Source organism: Cucurbita moschata, unplaced genomic scaffold (assembly GCF_002738365.1).
Source record: "Cucurbita moschata cultivar Rifu unplaced genomic scaffold, Cmos_1.0 Cmo_Scf00005, whole genome shotgun sequence".
NCBI classification, from domain to species: Eukaryota; Viridiplantae; Streptophyta; class Magnoliopsida; order Cucurbitales; family Cucurbitaceae; genus Cucurbita; species Cucurbita moschata.
This window is the reverse complement of record NW_019268521.1, coordinates 6,348,203-6,372,961: the sequence shown is the minus strand read 5'-3', so window position 1 is coordinate 6,372,961 and position 24,759 is coordinate 6,348,203. Positions and strand designations below refer to the sequence as shown.

Sequence of the window (24,759 nt, the reverse complement as noted above, 5' to 3'; positions counted from 1 at the left end):
TTCATCATCCAACACTAACAAATACTATGGGTCAAAGGTAGTTTTTTTGTAATCTAATAATTATTGAATGTATTTTATATTTATTACATTAAAAATTATTTTAATTTTGTTAAGGTTTGGTGTGTTAACCAATATTTTTTAAACATAATAATAACAATTTTGTTGATAGTATTTTTTGTTTTTAAAAAACGTGAAAAGAGATAATAATAAAACTTTTGAACAAAGAGACATTAAAGATATTAATATTTTGTTGTGAAAGTTTAATTTTTTTTTGAAAAAAATAAAAATAAAATTATTAACACACTCTTGAAACTAATTTTTAAAATATACTTTTTCCTCGAAACTTAAAGATATTTTTACAAATGAAAGTTAGTAACAGAGGTTAAAGGCAGTAAAAAAACATGGTGGTTAAGAAAAGGTCTCAATAACTGCTTTTAGGTGTTAATCATGGAACTGTCATGTATTCCTCGGTGGGTCTTAAGATGATGCCGAATCCGATTTAATGATCACGTGATCTCCTAATACTTAAATTTCGATGAATATTAACCGTCCACTTGGCTGGAAATATGTGGCCAACAACTTATATTATTTTAGGTTTTCTGATTTTTATTTTTAAAAATCAATAAATGACGTGACTGTGGGCCGTACACGGCACGGTTCAGATTACCGGGTTAGAAGTTCAATGAATAAAATCATTTTTCTATCGATGAGTTGGATGAGTGTTTTAATTTTAAATTGTTAATTTCTTTCCATATGATTAGGAATTTAAATAAGTAATCAAATTAATAGAAAATTTAATTAAATTAGAACAAACACATTATTTGAAAATGTACATACGATTCGACAAAAATCCACCTATCCGAATCCTTTAAGAATATAAAAAGAATTATAATACAACCCTAAAATAACCAAACATAAATGTTATTCCTTTTTAAAATTAAACATTGAAAAAAGAAAAATATTAAACGCCAAAATCCACATAAACAATTAGTCGAGCATCTCGATTGTAAATTATTATTTTTTTCTATTCCTATATTTTTATTTAAAATGGATAAATAAATAAAGATTACCAATTTTAGTATCTTAATAGTACATTTTATTTTTCATAAATGTTTTAAAAATTAGGATTTTAAATGGGTTTAACAATATTCGGGTCATTTTTAAATGTTGAAATAATAAAATAATAATATATATATATTCGTTTTAATTTCCCGAAATTATATTAATCGAATAAAAAAACAAAGAACAACAAATCTCGAAGGTTAATGGAATCTGTCGTCACATTGGAGTCAAGCAGAACGCCAATTTATAGTTGGTTGATTTAGAAAAAAAGTATTAGGTGCATATAAATATCTTTTTATTTTTATTTATTTTTTATTTTTTTGTTATAAACAAATCACTACAAGAGGCCAAGCGAGAGCTGACGAGTAGGTCCCAATTGCAATAGCCGTATTCCCGCCGTGTCGAAGTCCCAAGGCGCCCTCTCTCTGCACTCGCCATTATTGAAAGCCAAGATCGCCCGACGATCCTCTGGCGGCTCAAAACCAAATTTAACGACGCTAGTTCAGAGTTTTCACATTCCTCACCAGGATCTTCATCCTTCGATCTTTGATCTATTCCCGCCTTTCTTCTTTACTCTGTTCATTCGAAGCTGTTCCTTCTACATTTCTCTTACAACACTCCCTTTACAGACAGGGCTCCTCCAGCGTTTGATCCTTTTCCCTGCGTTGTACTTCAATCTCCTTCTCAGAGCTTTGGTTTCCCTCTGATCTAGGCTTTTGCGCGTGCTCTGGTCTCGACGATTGCGTTGGAAAGGATCGGAGATCTTTCTAAGCTTCTTCTGCACTGTGGTCGACTTAACATATTCGGGCAAGCTACTCGGAGATCAGATTTTTCTCTTGATCTGTAGTTGATTTGACAATGGATTCGTTTGGTGTGACCTTGAAGGCCAATACGATGCCATTTAGAGCCAGCAGACATTGTGGTAGGAAGGTGCAATGCTCCGGGTTCTGGGGAGAGAGTATTGAGAGAAGCGGAAAGTGCAAACAGATACAGATGAATGCCTACTCGCGGAAGAATTCTGATTCTTCTTCCCATAGCAGGGCTAGAAAGCTTACGGCGGGAGTTGCTCATTCTGTTCTCATGTCAGAAGTTAGTGAGGAAACAGCGGTAAGTGGATTTAGTACTTTGATATTCAAAAGTACATGAACTTTTATCGGAACTTTTGACTCCAAATTTTACCCCAGACTTTACAGGCTCCTATATTTGAGACTCCTAGAGCTGATCCGAAAAAGATTGCTTCAATCATACTGGGTGGAGGTGCCGGAACTCGCTTGTTTCCTCTTACCAGCCAGCGCGCCAAACCAGCGGTAACCACCTCTACCAAATTGCTTATATAAGAATAATTTCACAAACTTGGAGAGCGTTTTTAATTGGGGAGATGTATTTAGATGGTTGTAGTAGATACTTGATAATAGAAGCTATTGATCCAACCCAGGCGAACAAATTGGTGCATGAATTTAAGCAAATAATTTTTACTTGCAGGTTCCAATTGGAGGTTGTTATAGATTGATCGACGTGCCCATGAGTAATTGCATTAATAGCGGAATCGAAAAGATATTCGTCCTAACGCAGTTTAATTCGTTTTCTCTAAATCGTCACCTTGCTCGTATTTACAATTTTGGTAATGGAGTGAATTTTGGCGATGGATTCGTGGAGGTATGACGCCTGTACTTCCCTTTTTTACAATCTGCCCCTGCTTTGCAATTGTTTTAATTAGATGAACCCGGAAGCTTTCTTATGCTCATTCTCTGGATTAATGTTTGAGAAACAGGTTCTAGCTGCCACTCAAACTTCGGGTGAAACTGGAAAAAAATGGTTCCAAGGAACTGCCGATGCTGTCAGGCAATTTATATGGTTATTTGAGGTGGGTGCCTAAAATCTTCTGAGCATGATTGGAATTTTCAGTCAATTTTTTTTTATGTATAATGAACGTTTTATCCATTGGGTTTCTGCAGGATGCTAAGACCAAAAATGTTGAGCACACTCTAATTTTGTCTGGCGATCACCTTTACCGGATGGACTACATGGATTTTGTGCAGGTATAACGTGAACCTAACTAGTTTGTACTTGTATTTGTATTGTCGTGCTCATTTGTTCGTGATTCAATGAGGATTTCTGATGACTTCGTACTTGCAGAGACATATTGACACAAATGCAGATATTACAGTTTCATGCATACCCATGGATAATAGGTAGGCATCTTTTTTCATCGTTATTTCCATGGATAAAGTGTTCTTTAAAAACTTAGATTTTCATTAATGCTTTGTTATTTTGCAGCCGAGCATCAGATTACGGTCTCATGAAAATAGACGACACAGGGCGTATTTTACATTTTGCAGAGAAACCAAAGGGATCTGACCTGGAAGCAATGGTTGATAACATTGATGCACTTTGTTTGGTTTGTAATTAGCAATGTCTTTGTCTGATCTTGTTTTCTATCCATTATATATTGTATTGCAGCAAGTTGACACTACAGTTCTAGGACTTTCAGATCAAGATGCTAGAAAAAATCCTTATATTGCATCAATGGGAGTCTACGTATTCAGAACTGATCTTCTATTAAAGCTTTTGACATGGACTTATCCTTCATGCAACGACTTCGGCTCAGAAATTATTCCATCGGCTGTTAAAGACTACAAAGTTCAAGTGAGATCCCTTTTGAGAAATTTTGATCTTTCATTTCTTCCTTGTGCTTGAATTCAGAATAGGAAGACTTTCGACGATAATAGAACTAAGTTTCCCAATGCATCCATATTGTTGTAGGCATATCTATTCAATGACTACTGGGAGGACATTGGAACCGTGAAGTCATTTTTTGATGCCAACTTAGCACTAACGGAGCAGGTATGTTTCCCATCGATTGTCTCCTTTCTTTTCCTTTGTAATGGGACCAAGAATCATCTCCAGTTTTCTTGCTTATTTAGTTATCTGAGTTAAATATTTATATAGAAGATGAGTACCTTAACTGGCCTGTGAATTTTTCAAGCAACGCCCTCCCCCGCAGCAGAAACAACACATAATCAAGTGCAATTAAGCTGATGGCTTTAGTGTCTTTCATGCAGCCCCCAAAGTTTGAGTTCTATGATCCGAAGACTCCATTTTATACATCACCTAGATTCTTGCCCCCTTCTAAAGTTGAAAAAAGCAGGGTAAGACATCAAACTCGAGTTTGCTCTCTGCATCATCCGTTTGATTCTTGTATCTTAAACGAAGTTGCTTTTGCAGATTGTAGATGCAATAATATCTCATGGTTGCTTCCTCCGAGAGTGTAGTGTTGAACACTCTATTGTCGGTGTGCGCTCTCGATTGGAGTACGGTGTGGAGCTTAAGGTGAGCCAGGGTTTTCTTTTGAATTTTCCCCTCCCTTTCGACACTGTAGGAACGTATAAGAAGAATGCAATGGCAGAAGATGGTTATCGATGCTGCAATCTTTTTTTTTCCACAGATTAAACTCTTACTATTATTGCAAGAGATTCTGCCATGCTGATATGTAGCATCTTAGCTTGAAAAAAGTTAATCAAATTTGGATTTGTTGGTTTTGCGTTCTAGGATACTATGATGATGGGTGCGGACTACTACCAGACTGAATCTGAAATCGCATCTCTGCTTGCCGAAGGAAAGATCCCAATCGGCATTGGAGAGAACACCAAAATCAGGTAATATTCAGCTACCAATACAGAGCAAAAGCTATCTGCAATCTCTTATTAGTTAAATATAACCGTCACTTTATCGTCCGACTGTTTACCATAAACATTATTTGTTCATGGGTTTGGTCTGTTTCTGATTTACATTTATCTTTTCCGCAGGAATTGCATAATTGACAAGAATGCCAAGATCGGAAAAAATGTAGTTATTGCTAATACTGATGTAAGTATGATTTTTGTGTTCTTAAGGGATATTTGGTTCACAATTTAATAAGTTTTGTTTCATCCATGTTTGTATTTGTACAAAGAAATAACCAATAAAAGGTTAGGTTTGGTTCTTGGGTTTCATAACCTGGGTGGTTTCATATGTGAAGGTTTATATAACATGAGTTCATGCAATTCGGTAGGAAGGGGAAAATTAACACTTTCTAAGAATTTGCAAACTCTATCAAAACCACATAAACCCGTGATGTTATTTGGTCATAGTACCTAACTAGTGTGTGGTTGTTAACTTTTCAGGGCGTTCAAGAAGCAGATAGACCAGAAGAAGGGTTTTATATAAGGTCCGGTATCACAGTCACATTGAAGAATGCGACAATAAAAGATGGAACCATCATTTAAATCCGAAGAGAAAGCTGAGAGTTGAAAGGAAGCAACTGCTCGAGGCTTTCAACCGACAATGCTCGACAACGAGTAATTGGCGTATGACTTCGCTTCATGTAAAATGTTAGCTTCTTTTCTTATATGTAAAAAGTTGAAAGGCAACACATTCCTGAGTAAGAGAACAACTTTTTATTTCAATCCATATATTATTAGAGACTACAATATTCAAAGCGATTTAGCATTAGTTTTGGGATGAGCAATCCTTTCTCTGTGAGGGAGTTGTTTATTCTTAGCCCCATTTTTGTTCAATTTCCAGGACTGTGGCTGCCTCCCTTTAAGGCCTCCCCTTGTGTCTTATGTTTCTGAGGTTGGCATGCTTCTTCCTTATTTTGATCATCTTTGCAGACTCCTGAGATATCAAATTAGCAGTGGAGGGGTCCTCACTAAATACCACTTCATACCCATCCCCATAAGAACCCATCCCTTCAACTAGAAGTTGCCAGAACACTGCACCCGTAGCTGCTCCGCCGCCCTTAGCGGATGAATACACAGCTGAGTAAATAGCATGGTAAAGTCGATCCCTTTTATCAGCGCCACCGTCCTTTTTAGACTTTCCAAACTCAGCAAAGAGAACTGGCTTGTGGAGAACGTTCTGTGCATCTTGGGTGTGTTCTTTGAGCCAAGTGTTCAGGAATGAGAGCTGATCCTCAAAACTTGAACCAGATAACCTTCATCAAATCACCACGTTCATTTCAGCTAATAATGGATTGAAGATCTCAGAAAAGTAGCAAATGGGAGAAGGGTTTTGTTCTTACCATTCGTCAGGATACGAGTGGACTGTGGCAAAGTCGATTTCGGGTATCTGATTGTTTGCAATGAAATCGGTTCCCACTTGGAAGTTAGGATTCCCTTGATACCTTGCTTGGTTATAGAATCCTTCCAAACCAACTTCTAAGAGGTGTTTCCCATCAATTGATTTCAAGTATGCGGCCATTTCTTTAATCCATGCCTGCCATCATTCCATACATACAACTTTTTAAATTGGGCTACATAATTTTAATTGTAATGAGACGTCGTCTTTGGCCCAACTCAAGATTTAAATTTGTTTTGGAACAAATGAAAATATTTAAGGTTGAAATTAAGATAGAAAAATATGGAAGAAAAAAAAAATCAGGAAAGAAGTAAATATGCCCATTTACGGAGATCAAGGATTTCCATTTAAGAGAGATTTCTCTCAGTTAATTGAACGAGGATAAATTCTTTCTCGTCTCACTATATATATAGATATATATTAGTAAATAAATATATTTTAATGGAAAATTACTATTAGTGGAATTTAAATTTTTAGAAATTTATTATATTTTTGTTTATAAAATATTATTGGATTTGTTTTTAATGATGTTTTACCTTTTATAATAGAAATTATTGATTAAAAAATTCTTTGAAATGAACCTAATCAAAAGAAAATACATAAACATTTTTTTGCCCTAAACTTGGTCAGCTAATTATTGGCAAGGAATATTTGTCCAGAGTTCTTACAAAAAAATAAACGTAGATTGAAATAGGAGGTAGGAATGGAGACTAAAAGAAGGTAATACGTAGTGAGAACCTGAACGGTGTTCCCCGAACGATCTGAAAGGCACCTAGGTTCGTTCATGAGTTCCCAAGCCATTATAGTTGAATCATCCTTGTAAGCCACTCCAGTTATGGTGTTGATTCTTGTCAAAACGGTCTATATACAATGTGCATTGCTCAAACAAAAGTACCAATACTTATAAACTTACATCCATAGATTCATACAAACTTCTTGTTGCATAAATGAGTGATTATGGGTTGTGACGTTACCTTAACATGGTTCTTGTAGAATCCTTTCACAACAGAGTTAGTGTAGAAATCATCCTCGGATGAAATGGACTGTCCCTGATTTCTGGCCCACTCCACATACTGTTTTCTCCCTCCCAAATTTGCAAAGTTGTTCACCAAACTCAAGATCAATTTAATCCCATATTTTCTTGCCTCCGCTACCACAAAATCCAACCCCTAACAAAAGCATTAGCCATTTACCAAAAGAGGGAAAAAACAAAACCAAATAAAATCAAAGCAATGAAAGGACCTGAAACATCTTCTCATTGTATTGCCCAGGAGAGATCTGCAGAGGGTTACTTCCGCCATCGTTGAAGGCCATCGTTCTTCCAATGGCGAGGCTATGATTGACGGCTTGTTGATAAGCCAAGGACACTTTGGGTCTTAGTGATGGGTCCGAGGCGAAGTACATTAACCAGTAGGCATTGAACCCATTGGCGTAAAATGGGCTTCCATTCAGAATAAGCTGATGCCCTTTGGTCGTCACAAACCCATCATCTGCTTCTGCTCGAAGCACAAGCGGCAGAAGAACAACGAAGACGTAACTCCAAAGCTTCATCTCTGTAAAACCAAGTCTGTTGAACTGTAAAACGTAACTCCAAGACTAAGTGTTGCGGATTAACTTTGAACGTCGATGTTTGTTTATTAGTAATTATTATTAATATTGTGGTTGTGTTGTTGCCATAAGTGAGAGATCATGTTGGATTCCTTTATGAGCTGTCGTTTATGAATATTGGGGAATAAATTAAAAACAAATATTTGTTTTATCCATCAATAGATTAACCTATTTAATATATTGTTTTTTTTTTCTTTCCATTTTCCGGTATTATAATTTTAGATGGGAAATATGAGAGGATTAGGTGTATGAAAATTCAATTTTTTTTTATATTTTTAATGGTCAATCAACTACATTGAAATTGTTTTTATTTTTAAAAATAAGGTTTAATAGTTGAAGTAAGTTTATTTTAGTTATAATGTAATATGGTAAGTTTTTTTCTTTTGTTTTTTCAAAATAAATATTATGTAATTTAAAAAAATATTGATTTCAGATAAGACACAGCCTCACACGTGGCAAAATTGACATTTGTGGCTGGGAGGGATTGTGCGAAAAGAGAACGTGGGAACCAATTAATAGAAAACCTTCGAAACAAAGACCAAAGATGATTTTCTACGTAAACCCAATTTTACATAATAGACAATATCTCAATTATAAAATTTAGAGTCCAATACGATTCTAAAAGGGATAAATTACGCTCTTTTGGATGGAAAGTAAGTTTAAATGGTAAGTGGGGTTGAGTCAAATCGAGAAATTATTGAATATTATTGAAAAAAGTAGTCTCACATTGATTAATTAAGAAGTATATCCTAAATTTATAAATAAGGAACACAATATTTAATATGGGTTCTTTTTATAAAAATTAAGAGTGTGATCACGAGAGATTATACTATACAATATCATATCATCCCGGAGGTCCATGATTCCTAATTAATAAACCGAATTAATTTGTATCAACTCAAAGTTGGCTATTAGACAAGGCAAGCGATGGTTCTTAAAGTGCGGTGAAGGGTAATTATGAAACCCTAAATACAACAATGGGCCCAAGAGCTAGAGAGCCAGAAAAAAGGCCCATTTATTTATTTATTAATTTTTTTTTTGAAGTGAAGAATTTAATTTCAAACAGTGAAAGTGATATTTGAACAAATGGCTTTAAGAAAAAAGAAAAAGGATTTTAAAAGAATTGTGGTAAAATCAAAGTTATATTCTTTTAATTTTATATGTCAATAATAAATATTAGTATTGTTAATAACATCCGCCATGCCCAAAAGTCAAAATTCTTTTTAAGACTGAATCGGCATCGCCTGGTTCGTATAACTATATTGCTCGGACTCTTGGAACAGATTCTGCCGGTATTCCGCCATTCCCACCAAAAGCAATGGCGGCGATTTGCTCTCACTCCACCCTTCGATCAGATAAAAACTCACTCCCTACTCACTTCTACTCCGCTAGGTCTCTTCGGCGATCGGTAAAGTTTTTCGGCGAGCTTTCACGTTTCTCTGTCGCTTCTCCGCCTAGGTTTCCTGCTGGTTTTCCTTCAATTTCTTGCCAGAGCTCTGCGACTTACCCTCCGTCCGTTGTATCGCAAGGTGCATGTCTATTTTCGTTAAGGCTTCGTTGTTTGCGATTTTTTTTTTCTTCTATAAATTTCATTTCAACTAAGGTGTTTGCATTTCCTGCCTAATTGTTACGGTTGTTGTCTGTGAGTGATGATAATCTGTCGCTGTTCTTATGTGGTTCGTGAAGATTGATAAGTTATAGTTATGATTATCAGACGGTGCATACGCCTCTTTGTGCGGTTGGTATCTGTTTGAATGGTGCTCTGTATAAAAGCAATACATAATCAAACCTCTCCTAAACCAATTTATCTCTGTCGCTTGCATTGGCGATGTGCAAGATCGGCTCTCTCAGTGGCTAGAGAACAGATTATAGTGTTTTCTACTTTCAACTTTTCCTTGAGGGATTCAAGTTTTTGAAAATGCATGCTATTCTATGAATGGACGGCTGTATGCTTTTAATTGTCTGACGTTTGTTCTCTGTTGCATTATTGTTTATCACAGTGAAAGCCGAGAAGAAGGATTTCCTTCACCTTAGTGATTTTGATAAATCCACCCTCTTGAAGATCTTAGACCGTGCAGTTGAAGTTAAGGCTCGACTAAAATCTGGTGATAGGACATTTCTCCCCTTTAAAGGGAAGACAATGGCTATGATCTTTGCAAAACCATCCATGAGAACCAGAGTCTCATTTGAGACTGGCTTCTTCTTGCTAGGGGGCCATGCCATATATTTAGGGCCCGACACTATCCAAATGGGAAAAAGAGAGGAAACGAGGGATATTGCTCGTGTTTTGTCTCGCTATAATGATGTCATCATGGCCCGAGTTTTTGGTCATCAGGTATCGTGGCCAGTTTATTACCTTCTTAATATCAAGTGACTATATCTGCGATTGGAGTACACAGAGAAAGTTTTGCTTCGACAAAATCGGTGTTTTGTCACAATTTTAATGAAGCAAAAATAAGGGTGTTTGAGTTTTAGGGCCTATTGGTTTGTCTCTAAATAATTTTACTGTTGGAACAGCTTAGTGATTTCTTATGTTTCATTATTCCGTTGCTGTTCGTAATCCAGATGTCTCTCTACGGGTTGTTAAACTACCATTTTGTTGCAGGATATCCTTGATTTAGCTAAATATGCCACCGTGCCTGTAATTAATGGCCTGTCGGATTACAACCATCCTTGTCAAGTAATGGCTGATGCACTCACTATGATTGAACACATTGGCAAGTTAGAAGGAACTAAGGTTTGGGTTTTACTGGTTATGTTTCGTTATAATTGTTATAAAATGTACTTCAATTATATTTTTCAAATGAATTGAACAGATGATAATGAAAATTTAGGTTGTGTATGTTGGAGATGGAAATAACATGGTGCACTCGTGGTTGTTGTTGGCATCAGTTATACCCTTCCACTTTGTTTGTGCCTGTCCTAAAGGTTTTGAGCCTGATAAGCATACGGTTGAAAAAGCCCGGCAAGCTGGAGTTAGCAAGATTGAGATTACCAATGATCCCAAGGAAGCAGTGAGAGGTGCTGACGTTGTGTACTCGGATGTCTGGGCCAGCATGGGACAGAAAGAGGAGGCTGAATATCGGCGTCAAGCGTTTCAAGGTTTCCAGGTACTTGTTGGAGCGTTTTCTTTCTAATGAATGCACTTCAAGCTAATTAATTTTGTCAATGAAGATGTTATTAAAAAGGAAAATTGTTAATGAAGATGGACATGCAATGATGGTCGGAATCGTTATCTTTCATGCCATTATTTGGGGTGGAATTTGTTTTTGTTTTTGTTTTTTTTTTTATTTATAAAAAAGATGCTTCTTGTCTGTCCTTTTTCTTTGAGTGTGAATACCGCTTGGCTAATTACTAGCCCACCTTTTCGCCTCTCCTATTGCATCTTTGTTAGCTATAACTTGGATTGACAGTAATACTCGTAGTGATGAAAAAGTGTAGTTGGTGCAACATGGCCTGCACAAGTTAATTTCATGAAGACAATTGTGGGTCTGGAAGGGATGTACCATACCCTTTTTCTAGCTGCGTGAAATGTGATTTTGTGACCAAATTCCGAAGTGGTGGCTAACGAAAAAGCTACTCCGAGCTCAGCTTAAATTTTTAGGTTAAATAAAGTTTTCATATCTGAAGTTTGTTGCACAGTAGACCCTCTACGTTCCCTCCAAATGGATGCCCTACCCAACTAGACTCAAACCTTCCCTCCAAACCCCCATAGAGGATTACTCCAGATTGTCCACCCTCTACGTTTGTGGACTCGAAATTCTATGAAAAAATCTCGGATGAACTGTTATGGTAGAACAACCGAGGCCAGGGGGACCTTAGGTTTCAAAAATATTTTGAGATAATTTCTCGTGTCATGGTTCTTTTTTTCCTTCGTATATGAGGGTATACTGAAATTGTGGTGTTCTCCGTGACATTTTGGGTCCATATACAGAACAATCGTTGACATGAACGTTGGAGAGCGGCACGTTGGTTCTTCCATTTTTATTTTTGATATTTTGGTTGCATATTGTATATAACCTTAACGGAGCTGCAATGACATTCTTTGCATTATCGTTGCAGGTTAACGAAGAGCTCATGAACTTAGCAGGTTCAAAGGCTTACTTCATGCATTGCCTACCAGCCGAAAGAGGCGTAGAGGTAACAGATGAGGTAATTGAGGCTCCCAATTCCATTGTCTTTCCACAAGCCGAGAATCGAATGCACGCACAGAATGCTATAATGCTTCATGTTCTTGGCTTGTGATTGTGTAGCACCCAATACTGGGATATGCCAATTCATGTTTCAATAATAGCATGCCAAAGTTGGCCTATGAGTCTGTACTTTTTTTTTGTACTGTCTTCTATTTCTTGCATGCTACCTGGAACCGACTTTTTGCAGTACGGATTTACTTTCAGAGCTAGAATTTGTCACAAGCCTCGACCTCCTTTCGGCATTTCTTGTTTAGTTGAAACGTTGATGACCCAAGAAAATGTAACTCATATGTTTTCTATTATGTCAACATTTTGTTGTGCTAATTTGTAGTCAACTTAGATACTGTTTATATTATGTCGGGATGAAGGGAAAGAGTTACTTGCGGTAATAGCTTTGTTGACAGCAGCGGTCGTTCTGACAACAGTCAGAGGGACTGGCTGCTACCCACATGGGTCTTTTAGCCCAATTTGTAGGGCCGAGCCCATGACTGTTATAAGGCAGTCCGGACGTTGGACGGGCCCGAAGGCCCAAATTTTGGGGAAGAATAAACGAATAAATATTTTAATATACGTCTGAAAGAAAATTGAATTGAAAAATATATTTCATGAATTATACTTAGATTCAGGTTATTTTATTTAAAAGTTATGTTTAAATATTGTTTGATTTGTGAGGCGTGACAGGAATATGTATTAAATAATTGAAATGGCAATCTAAGGGTGAAAGACGACAAAGGGAGGAAATCTAGAATGGGTGGGCCAAGGAAACTGAAAGTAGAAATAATGGGCCCAGCCCAATTCAAATCATAGACGAAGAAAATGGAAGCTCAAGTTGAAGGTTGCAAAAGGGCAAGAGAACCTGGTTGGGCAAAAACTGTCACAAATAAAAAGTACCGCCCGACAAGATAGCGGAAAGCCTGCCCCCACGTTTCGCTACCTTCCCAACAAACTTACCTTCTTTGCTTTTTCTCGCAATTTGCATACTTTACACTGTGATATATATTATTACCTTCAACCATCATTTTAGTTTATGATCTATAAATTTTAATAAATAATAATTTAATTATTATAAATCATTAAAAATATTTTAAATAACATGCATATGATAATTTAATCCAAAATTTGAAACTTGAAAAAAAAAAAAGTTCAATCATTAGCTTAAATTCGGGTATTAGATTATTATTATATCATAAATATCAAATAATAATTTTCCATTTAAATCACGATCTCCAAATTATGAAGACAACATGAATTTGAGGCAATCATACTAAAAAAATGATGCAATCTATTTCAATTAATACATTTCTTTTAAGAAAAAAAAAAAACCTATTTCCATTTTTATAGGTTTTGATCCATGACGACATTAGCTGTCTTGATTTTTCTAATTTTTCTTTTTCAAAAAATCCTTATAGCTTTATTTCATTAATCATAATATATAATCTTGATTTGATCAAATCATTTGAATTGAGAATCTAAATAGACCATCATTGATTTGATTATAGTAGGGCTCATTGCTTCATTCATTAAGGTCAATTCATGTATGGCCTTATTTCTACCGACCTAATTAATGAAAATTTAAGCATCATCATCTAATTATTGTATTTCAATATTACATTAAAAAAAAAAAGATTTCTAAGCTTTTTCTTTTTTCTTTTTTTTTTTTTGTAAAAAATATTTAAATAGTTACTTTTGTTAACGGGAGTCTTCCAAAGAAAATCAGCTTCTATCCTTTAAAGTCAAGATCTAATGCTTTTAACATGTATAGAGGCGTGCTCTATACAAATTTCTACCCGAAAATTTTTCGTTGTTGTATTGACTCAACATAGAAAACAACATAATAACAACCATTCCCTTATCAAATCAAAACTTAAATAAAGTACCGTAGGCCAGCAAAGATGAAATCAATCATAAATCGATTGTTCTTTTTGGGCTTTCCCTCAAAACTTCAAAACACGTTTGATAGGGAAGGGTTTCCACGCCCTTATGGAAGATGTTTCGCTCTCCTCCCAACATGCATATCGATAAAATATGAGTTGAAAGCAGAGATAGAGACGGGGAGAATAATGAAAAAGAGGGGTGAGAAGGAGAGGGTGGCCAGAAATAGGGTTATCCAAATGGGAAGGGAAGGTGGGAGGGAAAAATAATGTCAAATCAAAAAGGAGAGGACACAAGGAAAATGGGCGCTTCCATGTTGGCTGCTCAGGCCTTCCCCTTCCCTACTTCCAAATCCAACCAATGCCCCTTTGCCTTTGCAGCTTGCTATTTTCGATGAATCGAGATATCTCAATCGTGTAATATGAATATTATCCTCAAAAACTCCTCCTAGATCTGATTGCATATCTTCTTTATTTTCTTCCTTTCGTTTGGAATTATGTGTTTGTCCAAACCCCCACACACCACGCAGACACCCACCAAACCCTCCACCTGAAAAATGGCTTCTTTTCCTCAGCCTTCTTTCTAAGTTGTTCACTCCTTTTTTTCTATATCCTCTTTCATCTCATCTTGGTACTTAGTCATACCAATTCAATTATTACTAAATCCCAAATTCTTATATACATAAATTCCAACTCTTCAATAAAGGATAGATACATAAATGAACCGATATCACATCTAAATGAGAACAATCCTTAAAATGAAATACATATTTCTTTTCAGCGGCTCAGTCGTAGAAATTTCATTGCTAAGCGTATTTATGAGATCCCACGTAGGTTTGAGAGAAAAATGAAATATTTTTTATAACAGTGTGGAAACCTCTCCTTAATAAACGCGTTTTAAAATCGACAGATTGACGACGATACGTAACGAACTAAAATAAATAATATCTGCTAGCGGTAGTCTTGGGCTATTACAAATAGTATTAAAGCCAGAAACCAGACAGTGTGTCAACAAGGATGCTGGGACCCGAAAAAGATTGGAGAGGAGAATGAAAAATTCTTTATAAATGGCGTGGAAACCTCTCACCAATAGACATGTTTTAAAATCGGGAGGCGTGACCTTCGGCTATTACAATATTTTGGGTGGCCTAAGATTTTTTTTTAAGATGCATGTGACTGAGGATAAAATATAAGGAAAGAACTTGTGTTGATCGAGAATAAGGTATTCAATCATAATGGAGTATAGTTGTCAATGAAAGAGGCTAAGTTGTTAGCATAACTTCAAAAAGATATATTTTTTCTGTAATAACAATCCACTATGAATTAATTATGTGAAGTTGATTGTTTTTTTGCTCCTGTGAGGAGGGATTTGACCAACTTTTTCATTTCAATTAAGAGATAATTGGGACTTGGCTGATTAAATGTATTTTAAGGCCATTCAATTATACGTGAATTTTAGCATTAACTAAAATAATATAACTTTTAAAAAATTACGAACGAAATTGTAAAAAGAAAAAAAGAGACGCAAACCTAGCAGTAAAAAAAGAACTTTTTAAATATTAAATCTTACAGAAATTAAAAAAAAAATGACCAGAGGGGTTGAGGAGCTCGGGGATTCTGATAAAATCTAGCTGGCGTGCACTGGACGAGCCAGCTCAATCCCAGTGCGATAACAAATGAACATCTGTCAACCACATCATCATTATTAATAATAACGAGTAATAAAATAACAATAGTTATTAGTACTGTAATCTGACGTGGTTTTCCACATGTATGGTGGTTGAAACCTAGGCAGTGGCCTGCACGTGCAATTGTGACTCCCTCTGCCACACTTCACTCACTTTGTCTCTTTTCTCCCTTACCAATTCACAACTCAACTCTCCTTCATCTTTCTTATTTTTACTCCTTTTTTAAATTTTTAATTTTGAAAATATATTTATTTAGCTACTTTTTTTCAAATATATAATTCAAGAACAGAAAATCACTCAAAATATTATTCTTTTCTCATCTCTAGTCATTCGAGAACTCGAAATACACAATAAATTCAATTCAAATTTTAATTTATATAATTTGAATTAACTTTAAATTTATTTGGATTTGATCGAATTTGAATAAAAAATTATGAATTTATTGTTAACTTATAAAAATATATATTTTTTCGTTCACCATACAATTATATATATATATATCATGCCTTTAACAGTTAAGTGTTTTTTAAAGTTTAATGCTTTTCATTATGCTTATAAAAGCAACATGCCACAGAGATGCATTTTTTTATTCTTTTAAAAAAGTGGGAAGCTATTTGTTATATCTTTAAAAAATAATTTGAATTTTTCTCAACCAAAACAATATATTAATACTCAATTGCAATATTAAAAAAAAAACAATTAAAGTTACCGTCTCTTTGAGATACAATAAAAGAAAAATGTCCCCATAATAAACACAATTATTTAAATATCATTAAATAACTCGTTGGGCACGTTTTCCTTACATATATTAAGAACCCTAACGTGAGATGTACCACAACCACTTAAAGAAGTATGCTATTTAAGATTATTATATTACATACGAACGAGTGTGACACTAATTATTGAACTATGGCAACTATAAAATATATTTTACAATAAAGTGGGAGGATATAATTTGTTACATAAGAATAATAAAATAAGGTGATATTGGGACACGTGTGAAGTAGATGTTGGATGTGGAGTGCATAAGTCCACCCGCACGTGGTCCAACAATGGCACCATCCACGGAGATGCAAAAAAAAGAGAAGCTGAAATAATGAGAGCCTCGATTCCATTCGTTACCTACCCCCTAATCTATACATCTCTCCCCCACTTCTAAAGTGAAATTATACCCATTTAAATTATAAATATTATTAACTTAAAAAAAAAAAAAAATCAAATAAATGTAATTAAGAAAACTTTAATTTTGTATTTAGAAGAGTCATGAGTTTTAATAAATATTAAATTAGATAAATAATTATTAAAGTAAAATTAAAATTTTAAAAATTTATTAGACACGGGAAGTGAGAGTGTAGGCAAAAGCTGCTCAATAAATACTCTACAAACGTGTCGGGCGGAGCCTCAACATCCTTCCCTTTAGCCTGCATTGCACATTTCCCACCATTTTTTATTATAAAAATTGTTCCGAAATCTGGTTTTCGATTCTTCCCAAAAAAAAGAGAATTAAAATCAGATAAAATTGGTAGTATAAAGTTTTATTAGATTGTTAAATTTCTAAAATATTAAACAAATAAAAAAAAATCTAATTTTGATGATTTCAAAAATATGTTTGAGGATAAATTATTATAATAATGAGAGTTCACATGTGGACGGACCATTGCTCTACGCAATTACCCAAGAACGTGCATCGCACTTCCTACAGAGAGACCACCACAACCAAACATGGACCTTATCACAAATGGCCAATAAAAAGCATCCACATCAGCAACTAACATACGGAACACGAACTGTCATTGAGTCAGTGGATGAGAATTGAGAAACGGGTTGTTAGAAAAACGTTTATTAAGATGACGATGAAGAATTGAGATTCTCAGGGATGAAAATCGAAGAGCCGTGTTTGTGGCTCTGGCTCTCGCCGTGACGGAGGTCGAGGCGGCGACGGTAGCGGCGGTGGATAACGGTGATGATGGAGGAGGAGACGACCTACTGTTGTGGAATAACAGAGAGTCTTAAAGAATTTTTCTAACTTTTTATCTTTTAGCTTCTCTCTCTCTCTCTCTCTTCCTTCAAAGGACGTTTGAAACTTCCGAGACATTGCTGCCTTTTCGATTTAAAAGGGCAATTCAAGGTGGAAGGAAAAGGCTAGTTGCTATAATTTTTTTAATTCGATCCATCAAAATCCTCCGAGTATTGCAGATTTTCTTGTATATTTGTTTCTCTCGCGGTTTTCTCCACTGCTGTTCTCATTTTTGCGGTATGTGCCTCCTCCTTGTCTTCTTCTGTTTGTCTTTTTGTTTCTTCATCGAATGATTTTTCGGTTTCGTCTAATGCACCGGGAATGTGAGGAACGCGATTGGAATTTTCAGTTTCTACTTTCGCATCGTTTGATGAGTATTTCGGTTTGCTTTACGTGTTGAATCTGTTATTTCAATGAACCGACTCATTTAGGATTGATGATTTGAATGTATGGTGCGTGTTTGTTGCTATTTTCCGTTGAGTTTGTTGAATTGGAGTTTTTAATTTGTGTTCAGTGAATTGAATACTGCTATCACGATGCCTCTGAGAGGCATAGTTCGTGAGCAGAGTGAAATACGAGAAGGCAGTGAGAATTGTTCGAGAAAAGTGAGGGAGGGAGTTCAAATGCGTCATCTCGGGAAGTCGCATATTGTCCCGGAGCAGCCTTCTTCTTCATCTTTTCCGGTTCCGATCGAACAGAGCCGTTGGGCGAGTTTACCTCCGGAGCTTCTTTTGGACATAATTCAACGAGTGGAAGCGAGTGAAACCTCTTGGCCTTCCCGCCGGGATGTTGTTGCCTGTGCTTCAGTTTGCAGGTCATGGCGGATGATTACAAAGGAAGTCGTAAGGACTCCCGAACAGTGTGGGTGGATCACTTTCCCAATTTCTCTGAAGCAGGTATTTTCAATTCATCCTCTGCTATTTTCAAGCCAGTTTTTGAGTTCCTTATCGACCGAGGCTTTAAGTTCTAGTCTCTTCTTCTTTGAACTTGACTTAACTGATCAGCCGGGACCAAGAGACACTCCGATCCAGTGCTTCATCAAGAGAGAAAGGGCAACGTCAACGTTTCGACTTTATCTCGGGCTAAGCCCCGGTATCTCTCTCTTTTCTTCTTCTATCAATTATGTTGCCTCTCTATGATGGTCCTTTTCAACTAAGATTCTGGATTACGAGTCCTTTTGGTGAAATTCATCTATGGTACAGAATAAAGCTATCTTTCTTTTTCATTGTGAAGCATCGTATCAAAGCGTGTGAAGTTTTAAAATATGCAACAACTTCTCCCTTTTTCTCAATAAAGTGAAAAAATGTGAAGAAAGTTCTGTAGCTGAAATCAGTTCTTCATATAATTGTTCAAAGAGACCAATGTTTGTTATCATAAGGAGTCTTTGATTCATTATTTTACACATCTAATCACATCTTTTTTGTTTCATTTACAGCCCTGTCGGGTAATCTAAGTAAACTTTTGCTTACTGCAAAAAGATTTCGACGAGCCATGAGTACAGAGTTCATTGTATCATTAGTTCCAGACGACTTCTCTCGAGCAAGCAACAATTACATTGGAAAGTTAAGGTAAGCAACAATTACATTCGAGGGGGTTGCTTTGTTTTTCATAAATGAACTGAGAGTTGATGATGGAACAGGTCAAATTTTCTGGGGACCAAGTTTTCGATTTACGACAGTCAGCCTCCACATGACCCAAAACTGCCAACCAGTAGATCAAAGCGAAGAATCCATTTGAAACAGGTTTCTCCAAGTAAAACTCCGACGAACTATACAGTTGCTGCCGTAGCTTACGAGCTGAACGTCCTCCGCACGAGAGGCCCGAGACGAATGAGGTGCACCATGCATTCAATACCTGTTGCAGCCGTGGAGGAGGGTGGCACTGCCCCAACTCCCACGGAGTTTAAAGACTGTATCAATGAGCATCATTCATCGACATCGATTTGCGAAGGTAAGAAGCCGGTAATCGAGTGTCCGAAGCCTCAAGAATCAATGGCTCCATTGGTATTGAAGAACAAAGCTCCGAGATGGCACGAACAGCTTCAGTGCTGGTGCCTCAATTTCAAAGGGCGCGTCACGGTAGCCTCGGTGAAAAACTTTCAGCTGGTTGCTGCTGTGGAGACAAGTGAAAATGTGTCTGCAGCTGAACAAGAGCGAGTGATTTTGCAGTTTGGTAAGATTGGAAAGGATATTTTTACGATGGATTATCGGTATCCTCTCTCAGCTTTCCAAGCCTTTGCAATTTGCCTTAGTAGCTTTGACACCAAGCCGGCCTGTGAATGATCCATTGCTCAACTTGCTCCAATATTTTCCAGCTGTATATATTATTCTGGAAAGAAGCTTCGTTTAGACATTGTATTCAATAATCAGGCAACAATCTGTGATGAAATTGTGGGTAGTAAATTATGCTCCAAAATCCTTATTATCCAGTCCGCCGGATACAGCAGGTTTCAAGCAACACTTCAAATACCCCAATTTTCAAGTTCATATTTTTTACTGTAATATTTTTCCTTGGATCTCAGATTAATTTTTAGAATTTCAGGTGGAGTTTTAAAATTTGAAAAAAGGAGGATGCTTTACTTAGAACGGTTAGATATTTTAATTTATATTCTAAATTTTGTATTAAGAATTATTTTATTTCCAAGTATTAAAATTTTATAGATAATTTAACTAAACTTGATATTTATCCTTCAAACACTTCATACTAACACCTTCAAACATTTCATACTAACACCGAGCGATGTGCCCGCAAGGATGCTGGGTCCAGAGATGGAGTGTGAGATCCTACATCTTTGTTAGAGCATCCCAAGAGAAATGAATTGTGAGATTCCACATCTATTGGAGTGTCCCCAACAGAGGTGAATCGTGAGATTACCCAGCGATTGGAGAGAAAATCCTTAGTGGATGCATTGTAAAACCTTGAGGTGAACTCTCAAAGGAAAAGCCTAAAAAAAATAATATCTACTAGCACTAATGGGTTCTAAAACCATAAGGGGAAGTCTGAAGGAAAAGTCTAAAAAGTAAAATATCTACTAGTACTAATGCATTCTAAAACCTTGAAGGGAAGCCCAGGAAGAGAAAGCTCAAATAATACAATATTTACTGGCGCGAAAGCCAAAGAGTAAAATATCGAGTAGTTACAATTACATTACCCGTCCGTACATTTGACTACAAGTTGTACAAATGAAATATGAACAAAGATCCAGAATTTTTGTGAAGAGTAGAATGTATTTAGCATCATAAATTGCCTTAAAAGGATGAGCCTACTCTTTAGCAATGGCGTAGGGTCCTATGGCATCAAGAACCGAACCAGACCTACCATGAAGGCCAACGAGCTTTATTCCCGTTGGGAATGAAAATTTGGTTCCATCTTCAACACCAAACGGCCCATGACTTTTTTTATTTGTTTCCAATGTCAGTGATCGGATAACAACGAGTGCAATTCTCCATTCACTTAAGTCACTATAATAGCCATGAATTGAGACGAGATGTTCGTCTTGATCAAAAACAACCTGCAATTACAGATCACTTAGCTTCAACAGGATTTAATCTTTGAAGTATTGGAAGAACATTGATAAAAGAAGACAGACCCATAATTTCCTACTAGTTACTAAGAATCTCAATCTGATTGAGGCAAACAAATTTAACAACAGGAGATTCATAAGAAGTTTTGAGGTTAACCTCAGATCTTGAACCGCCATCTGAGCCGTGCATTGTCGACCATGTCAACTTCCCATCCTTCTCATACTGAATTTGAATGGAGTAGATCAACTCTTGATGATTAATACCGAATGCTCTGATCTTTGTGAAAACTTTTTCGTTCCAAGCACTTCCACCTCCACCTCCATACGGCCCGATCGTTCTATGAATGCGCCCGCTATCAAATGACCAAATAATTTTCAGTTTCGCAGAATCTAAGTTCAAAAACACTTGGAGTCGTTACATAATTTATACATTCTAACTAACTAAGAAGTAGACCAGCCCATTAAAAATTGTGGAGTCATGGACCTCCACAATGGTATAATATTGTCCACTTTGAATATAAGCTCTTATGGCTTTACTTTTGGTTTCTCCAAAAGGCCTAATACCAATGGAGATGTATTCCTTAATCAGCCCAATGTGACAGAGATCCTCAACCAATGTGAGACTCCCTCCCAACAATGCTCAACAATCCTCCCCTCGAACAAAGTATACCATAGAGCCTCCTCTGAGGCCTATGTAGCCCTCAAACAGTCTCCCCTTAATGGAGACTCGACTCCTTCCCTGGAGCCCTCAAACAAAATACACCCTTTGTTCGACCCTTGAGTCACTTTTGACTACACCTTCGAGACTCACAACTTCTTTATTTGACATTTGAGGATTCTATTGATATGGCTAAGTTAAGGGCATGACTTTGATACTATGTTAGAAATTACGAGTCTCCACACTGGTATGATATTGTCCACTTTGAGTATAGGCTCTCATAGCTTTGTTTTTTGTTTTCCCAAAAGGCTTCGTACCGAGATTTGTTTTCCCAAAAGGCTTCGTACCGAGATGTACTCTTTACTTATAAACCTATGATCAACTCCTTAATTAGCCAACGAGGGACTCCCTCCCAACGATCCACAAAGCCCACAAAGCCAAGTATTGCTCAATGGATAAAAGCAGCTGGTAATACATTTATAAACCCTCTCTTTGTCATAGAATAAAAACTTGAAGCAAACTAACAAACCAAGCACAAGACAGATCACAAAAGAGAGTTAAAAGTGCATCATTGGGCATACTTACTTTTGAATAGTGTGTTGGTGGAGTCCAATTCCACGAGAGGAAAAAGAACGATTGATGAAAGCCAGGCTCCCCTGCACTACCTGCCTGTGGTAACACAGCCCAATGGCGTGCACCTTGAACTTGCAATTGGAAATGCATTCATAGGCCAACTCCTCAGCACATGATTCACCACAAGCCACACAATCCTCTTCCTTCCCTTTCATCCCAAGTTTCAGCGTGTGCTTATGAGCTTCATGCTTCTTTAACTTCACGAAGGGAAACATGCCAACAGCACAGTCCAAATGTGCAGCAAAACTGCACTTTTGGCAGCTATAGAACCACGGCCCCGGCTCTCTTTCTTCCTCACAGATATCACAACAATACTCTTCTTCTTCATCCTCAACAAATGTCAGGTCTAAAGGATGTGGATCAAATCTGTATCTTACTCCAAGTGGCAGTGTCGCACATCCTGCATCCAAATGGAAGTTGCAGTCGACACATCGAAACGCCATCTTGTTCTTCACCCCCTCCTTACAACCTTCACATATGTGGTCGTCGTTTGAGCGGTCAAGAGATAAGGGGTGTTGGTGACCAGGGTGTTCAAATGGGATTTTGATTGAGGCGCATCGGGTGTCAAATGTGGAGAGACATGTTTTGCAGTGGTAGGCAAAGCCATTGAAATGTTTGAGACAAGCTTTGCATTGGAAGACGAAATCTGGGATTGAGATGAGATTCAGCCTATGTTGGTGGAGGAAGTTCCTTTTCTTTCTAGGCAATTCAAGACATTCTTTGTGGGCAAAGAAACCACACTCCTCGCAGCCGTAAGATGGACCTGAAAGGCGCTTCATACACCCATCACAAACTCTGTCCTGCCTGAGTTGCTCCTCAGTGACAAAGGCTAAACGATGATGATGAATGAAATGTTGAATCTCAGAGCCGGAAACCTCAATCTTGGCGTTTTCATCATCGGAAGAATCAAGATCATCCACAGTGAAGTTAGGTTGCTTTCGAGCACAATCCAAGTGGACAAAGTACTTGCATTTGTAGCAACCATATGCAGCATATTTGGTCTTTATTTCTTCCCCACAGAACTTACAATCCATCTTGTTGCCTACAAAATCAATCCCATCACGAAAATAGGTGAGGCTAAGATCATGAAGGCGGTGTCCAAATGTCCTCAAAGTTAACGGCAATTCAGCACATTCTTTATGAACCGAAAGATGGCAAATGGTGCAATACCATGAGAATCCATTTCCTTTCTCACCACATGCTCGACAAACAAACTGTATCTGATTCCTAAATTTGGTGAAGGTGTGTTTATGATTGAAAGATTGTAAGCAAGCGACATGAAGGTTGAATTCGCATGGGGAACAGTTATAGATGAACTCTCCGCAGTCATTTTTGCAACTATTACAGATGGTTTGGGTATGGGTAACATCGGCAAGAAGAAATAAAGGGTGCTCGTGAAAATCAGAGTTTAGCATCTCGCGCGGCAGCTCGGCACATTGTTGATGAAAATGGGCGTCACAAATAGAGCAAAAGTAATAAGAAGAACCTGATTTTATAAGCAATCCACAGACAACACAAACAATTTCATTGGTTGTTATGTTTTGTTCTCGCTGAAGGGTTAACGTATGGGGATGGCTGAAATGTCGAAACTCGTTATCGGACGTCTGCCGTACACCGCTGGCTTTGGTGTCGGCGATGGCGCATTTGACGTCAATCTGAAAACCGCAGCTGCGACACAGATAAACATCGCCCGACGGCATTTGCCAACAGGCATTACAGATGTGGTTGTTGGTGGATCGAGAAAGAGGATGTTCGGGGTGGAAGTGGTTGTGGATTTGCGGAGGAAGGTCGATGCAAGATTGATGGATATGGAAGTTACAGGCTGAATCGGAGCAGCTGAACGCCGGCGGATGCAATATTCGACGGCATCTGGTGCAGAAAACCACTTCATCATTCTTCCCCTCTTCGATGAAGAACAAAGGGTGCGGATGGGGATTGTTCAGAAGGTCAAAATCCATAGCGATCTCCTCCTTTTTCTTCCACTGTACATAAACTAAACAAGAGCAAGATCAAAGCTAGTAACCAGAGCTTCCCGACAGTAAACAAATTAGTTGCAGAATCGATTGAGACACCGAAAAATTGATGGAAAATTGGGGGACTGAGGATGAAGACAAGAGTGAGATCGGGAGCGAAAGTACGGAGATGTGCGCATCCTTTGCCATGAGAATCTTGATGGTTTTGGGTTAGGAATGTGATGCTGATAATCAGAGTGAAGAAATGTGAAGAGTGAGTAATCATGGTGGTAATTTCAAATTTTAGCCCCCAAAAGTGTGGATTTTGGAGAAAAGGACCATTTCGGAAAACAATGTTTTTGGATCCCTTGATTGTCTACAATCCAAGGAAGAAAAAAAAATTGATGAACAATGTTTTAAGTGGATGGAATGTGGG

The 24,759-nt window shown here is 37.1% G+C and overlaps 5 protein-coding genes across 6 annotated transcripts; 3 read left to right on the top strand and 2 right to left on the bottom strand.

Annotated features, from left to right (window-relative positions):
- The first annotated feature begins 1,432 nt into the window (after window positions 1-1,432).
- LOC111442877 (glucose-1-phosphate adenylyltransferase large subunit 1-like) lies at window positions 1,433-5,531 on the top strand. Of its 2 annotated transcripts, none has more exons than XM_023080435.1 (14): window positions 1,433-2,169; window positions 2,256-2,369; window positions 2,545-2,718; window positions 2,834-2,926; window positions 3,018-3,101; window positions 3,199-3,254; window positions 3,340-3,433; window positions 3,523-3,708; window positions 3,826-3,906; window positions 4,125-4,211; window positions 4,288-4,392; window positions 4,612-4,718; window positions 4,869-4,929; window positions 5,226-5,531. In XM_023080435.1, exons 1-14 carry the CDS (start codon window positions 1,921-1,923, stop codon window positions 5,325-5,327), a joined length of 1,593 nt encoding a protein of 530 aa, XP_022936203.1. In that variant the 5' UTR covers window positions 1,433-1,920; the 3' UTR covers window positions 5,328-5,531. The 2 variants fall into 2 exon arrangements, with proteins under 2 accessions (XP_022936203.1, XP_022936202.1); XM_023080434.1 differs by having other exon boundaries at window positions 1,434-2,169; window positions 2,247-2,369.
- LOC111442878 (mannan endo-1,4-beta-mannosidase 7-like) lies at window positions 5,484-7,810 on the bottom strand. Its single transcript, XM_023080436.1, has 5 exons — window positions 7,423-7,810; window positions 7,155-7,349; window positions 6,919-7,041; window positions 6,125-6,318; window positions 5,484-6,037 (listed from the first exon to the last, which is right to left on the bottom strand). The coding sequence occupies exons 1-5, from the start codon at window positions 7,729-7,731 to the stop codon at window positions 5,644-5,646; spliced, it is 1,215 nt and encodes a 404-aa protein (XP_022936204.1). The 5' UTR covers window positions 7,732-7,810; the 3' UTR covers window positions 5,484-5,643.
- A 1,167-nt stretch (window positions 7,811-8,977) lies between these two features.
- On the top strand, window positions 8,978-12,305 carry LOC111443546 (ornithine carbamoyltransferase, chloroplastic-like). The gene is made up of 5 exons (XM_023081401.1): window positions 8,978-9,317; window positions 9,789-10,123; window positions 10,394-10,525; window positions 10,623-10,898; window positions 11,851-12,305. Exons 1-5 carry the CDS (start codon window positions 9,107-9,109, stop codon window positions 12,031-12,033), a joined length of 1,137 nt encoding a protein of 378 aa, XP_022937169.1. The 5' UTR covers window positions 8,978-9,106; the 3' UTR covers window positions 12,034-12,305.
- Window positions 12,306-17,393: 5,088 nt separating this feature from the next.
- LOC111443586 (tubby-like F-box protein 5) lies at window positions 17,394-20,031 on the top strand. Its single transcript, XM_023081467.1, has 5 exons — window positions 17,394-17,794; window positions 18,072-18,453; window positions 18,562-18,649; window positions 18,993-19,125; window positions 19,197-20,031. Exons 2-5 carry the CDS (start codon window positions 18,094-18,096, stop codon window positions 19,837-19,839), a joined length of 1,224 nt encoding a protein of 407 aa, XP_022937235.1. The 5' UTR covers window positions 17,394-17,794; window positions 18,072-18,093; the 3' UTR covers window positions 19,840-20,031.
- A 647-nt stretch (window positions 20,032-20,678) lies between these two features.
- LOC111443441 lies at window positions 20,679-24,632 on the bottom strand. The gene is made up of 4 exons (XM_023081248.1): window positions 24,444-24,632; window positions 22,324-24,364; window positions 21,238-21,433; window positions 20,679-21,068 (listed from the first exon to the last, which is right to left on the bottom strand). The coding sequence occupies exons 1-4, from the start codon at window positions 24,607-24,609 to the stop codon at window positions 20,820-20,822; spliced, it is 2,652 nt and encodes an 883-aa protein (XP_022937016.1). The 5' UTR covers window positions 24,610-24,632; the 3' UTR covers window positions 20,679-20,819.
- Window positions 24,633-24,759: the final 127 nt, after the last annotated feature.

What these genes read in the sequence shown, in the direction of transcription:
- LOC111443441 (XM_023081248.1), bottom strand. Translation starts at nt 24,609, where the DNA reads ATGATTACTCACTCTTCACATTTCTTCACTCTGATTATCAGCATCACA. An exon ending in CACCAACACACTATTCAAAA is followed by an intron (nt 21,434 to 22,323) that starts GTAAGTATGCCC and finishes GTCATTTGATAG; the next exon opens with CGGGCGCATTCATAGAACGA. An exon ending in ATGGCGGTTCAAGATCTGAG is followed by an intron (nt 21,069 to 21,237) that starts GTTAACCTCAAA and finishes CTGTAATTGCAG; the next exon opens with GTTGTTTTTGATCAAGACGA.
- LOC111443546 (XM_023081401.1), top strand. Translation starts at nt 9,107, where the DNA reads ATGGCGGCGATTTGCTCTCACTCCACCCTTCGATCAGATAAAAACTCA. An exon ending in TCCGTCCGTTGTATCGCAAG is followed by an intron (nt 9,318 to 9,788) that starts GTGCATGTCTAT and finishes TGTTTATCACAG; the next exon opens with TGAAAGCCGAGAAGAAGGAT. An exon ending in AAGCGTTTCAAGGTTTCCAG is followed by an intron (nt 10,899 to 11,850) that starts GTACTTGTTGGA and finishes TTATCGTTGCAG; the next exon opens with GTTAACGAAGAGCTCATGAA.
- LOC111442877 (XM_023080434.1), top strand. Translation starts at nt 1,921, where the DNA reads ATGGATTCGTTTGGTGTGACCTTGAAGGCCAATACGATGCCATTTAGA. An exon ending in GCCAGCGCGCCAAACCAGCG is followed by an intron (nt 2,370 to 2,544) that starts GTAACCACCTCT and finishes TTTTACTTGCAG; the next exon opens with GTTCCAATTGGAGGTTGTTA. An exon ending in TGCATACCCATGGATAATAG is followed by an intron (nt 3,255 to 3,339) that starts GTAGGCATCTTT and finishes GTTATTTTGCAG; the next exon opens with CCGAGCATCAGATTACGGTC.
- LOC111442878 (XM_023080436.1), bottom strand. Translation starts at nt 7,731, where the DNA reads ATGAAGCTTTGGAGTTACGTCTTCGTTGTTCTTCTGCCGCTTGTGCTT. An exon ending in TCTACAAGAACCATGTTAAG is followed by an intron (nt 7,042 to 7,154) that starts GTAACGTCACAA and finishes CATTGTATATAG; the next exon opens with ACCGTTTTGACAAGAATCAA. An exon ending in CACTCGTATCCTGACGAATG is followed by an intron (nt 6,038 to 6,124) that starts GTAAGAACAAAA and finishes GATTTGATGAAG; the next exon opens with GTTATCTGGTTCAAGTTTTG.
- LOC111443586 (XM_023081467.1), top strand. Translation starts at nt 18,094, where the DNA reads ATGCCTCTGAGAGGCATAGTTCGTGAGCAGAGTGAAATACGAGAAGGC. An exon ending in TCCCAATTTCTCTGAAGCAG is followed by an intron (nt 18,454 to 18,561) that starts GTATTTTCAATT and finishes TTAACTGATCAG; the next exon opens with CCGGGACCAAGAGACACTCC. An exon ending in AATTACATTGGAAAGTTAAG is followed by an intron (nt 19,126 to 19,196) that starts GTAAGCAACAAT and finishes ATGATGGAACAG; the next exon opens with GTCAAATTTTCTGGGGACCA.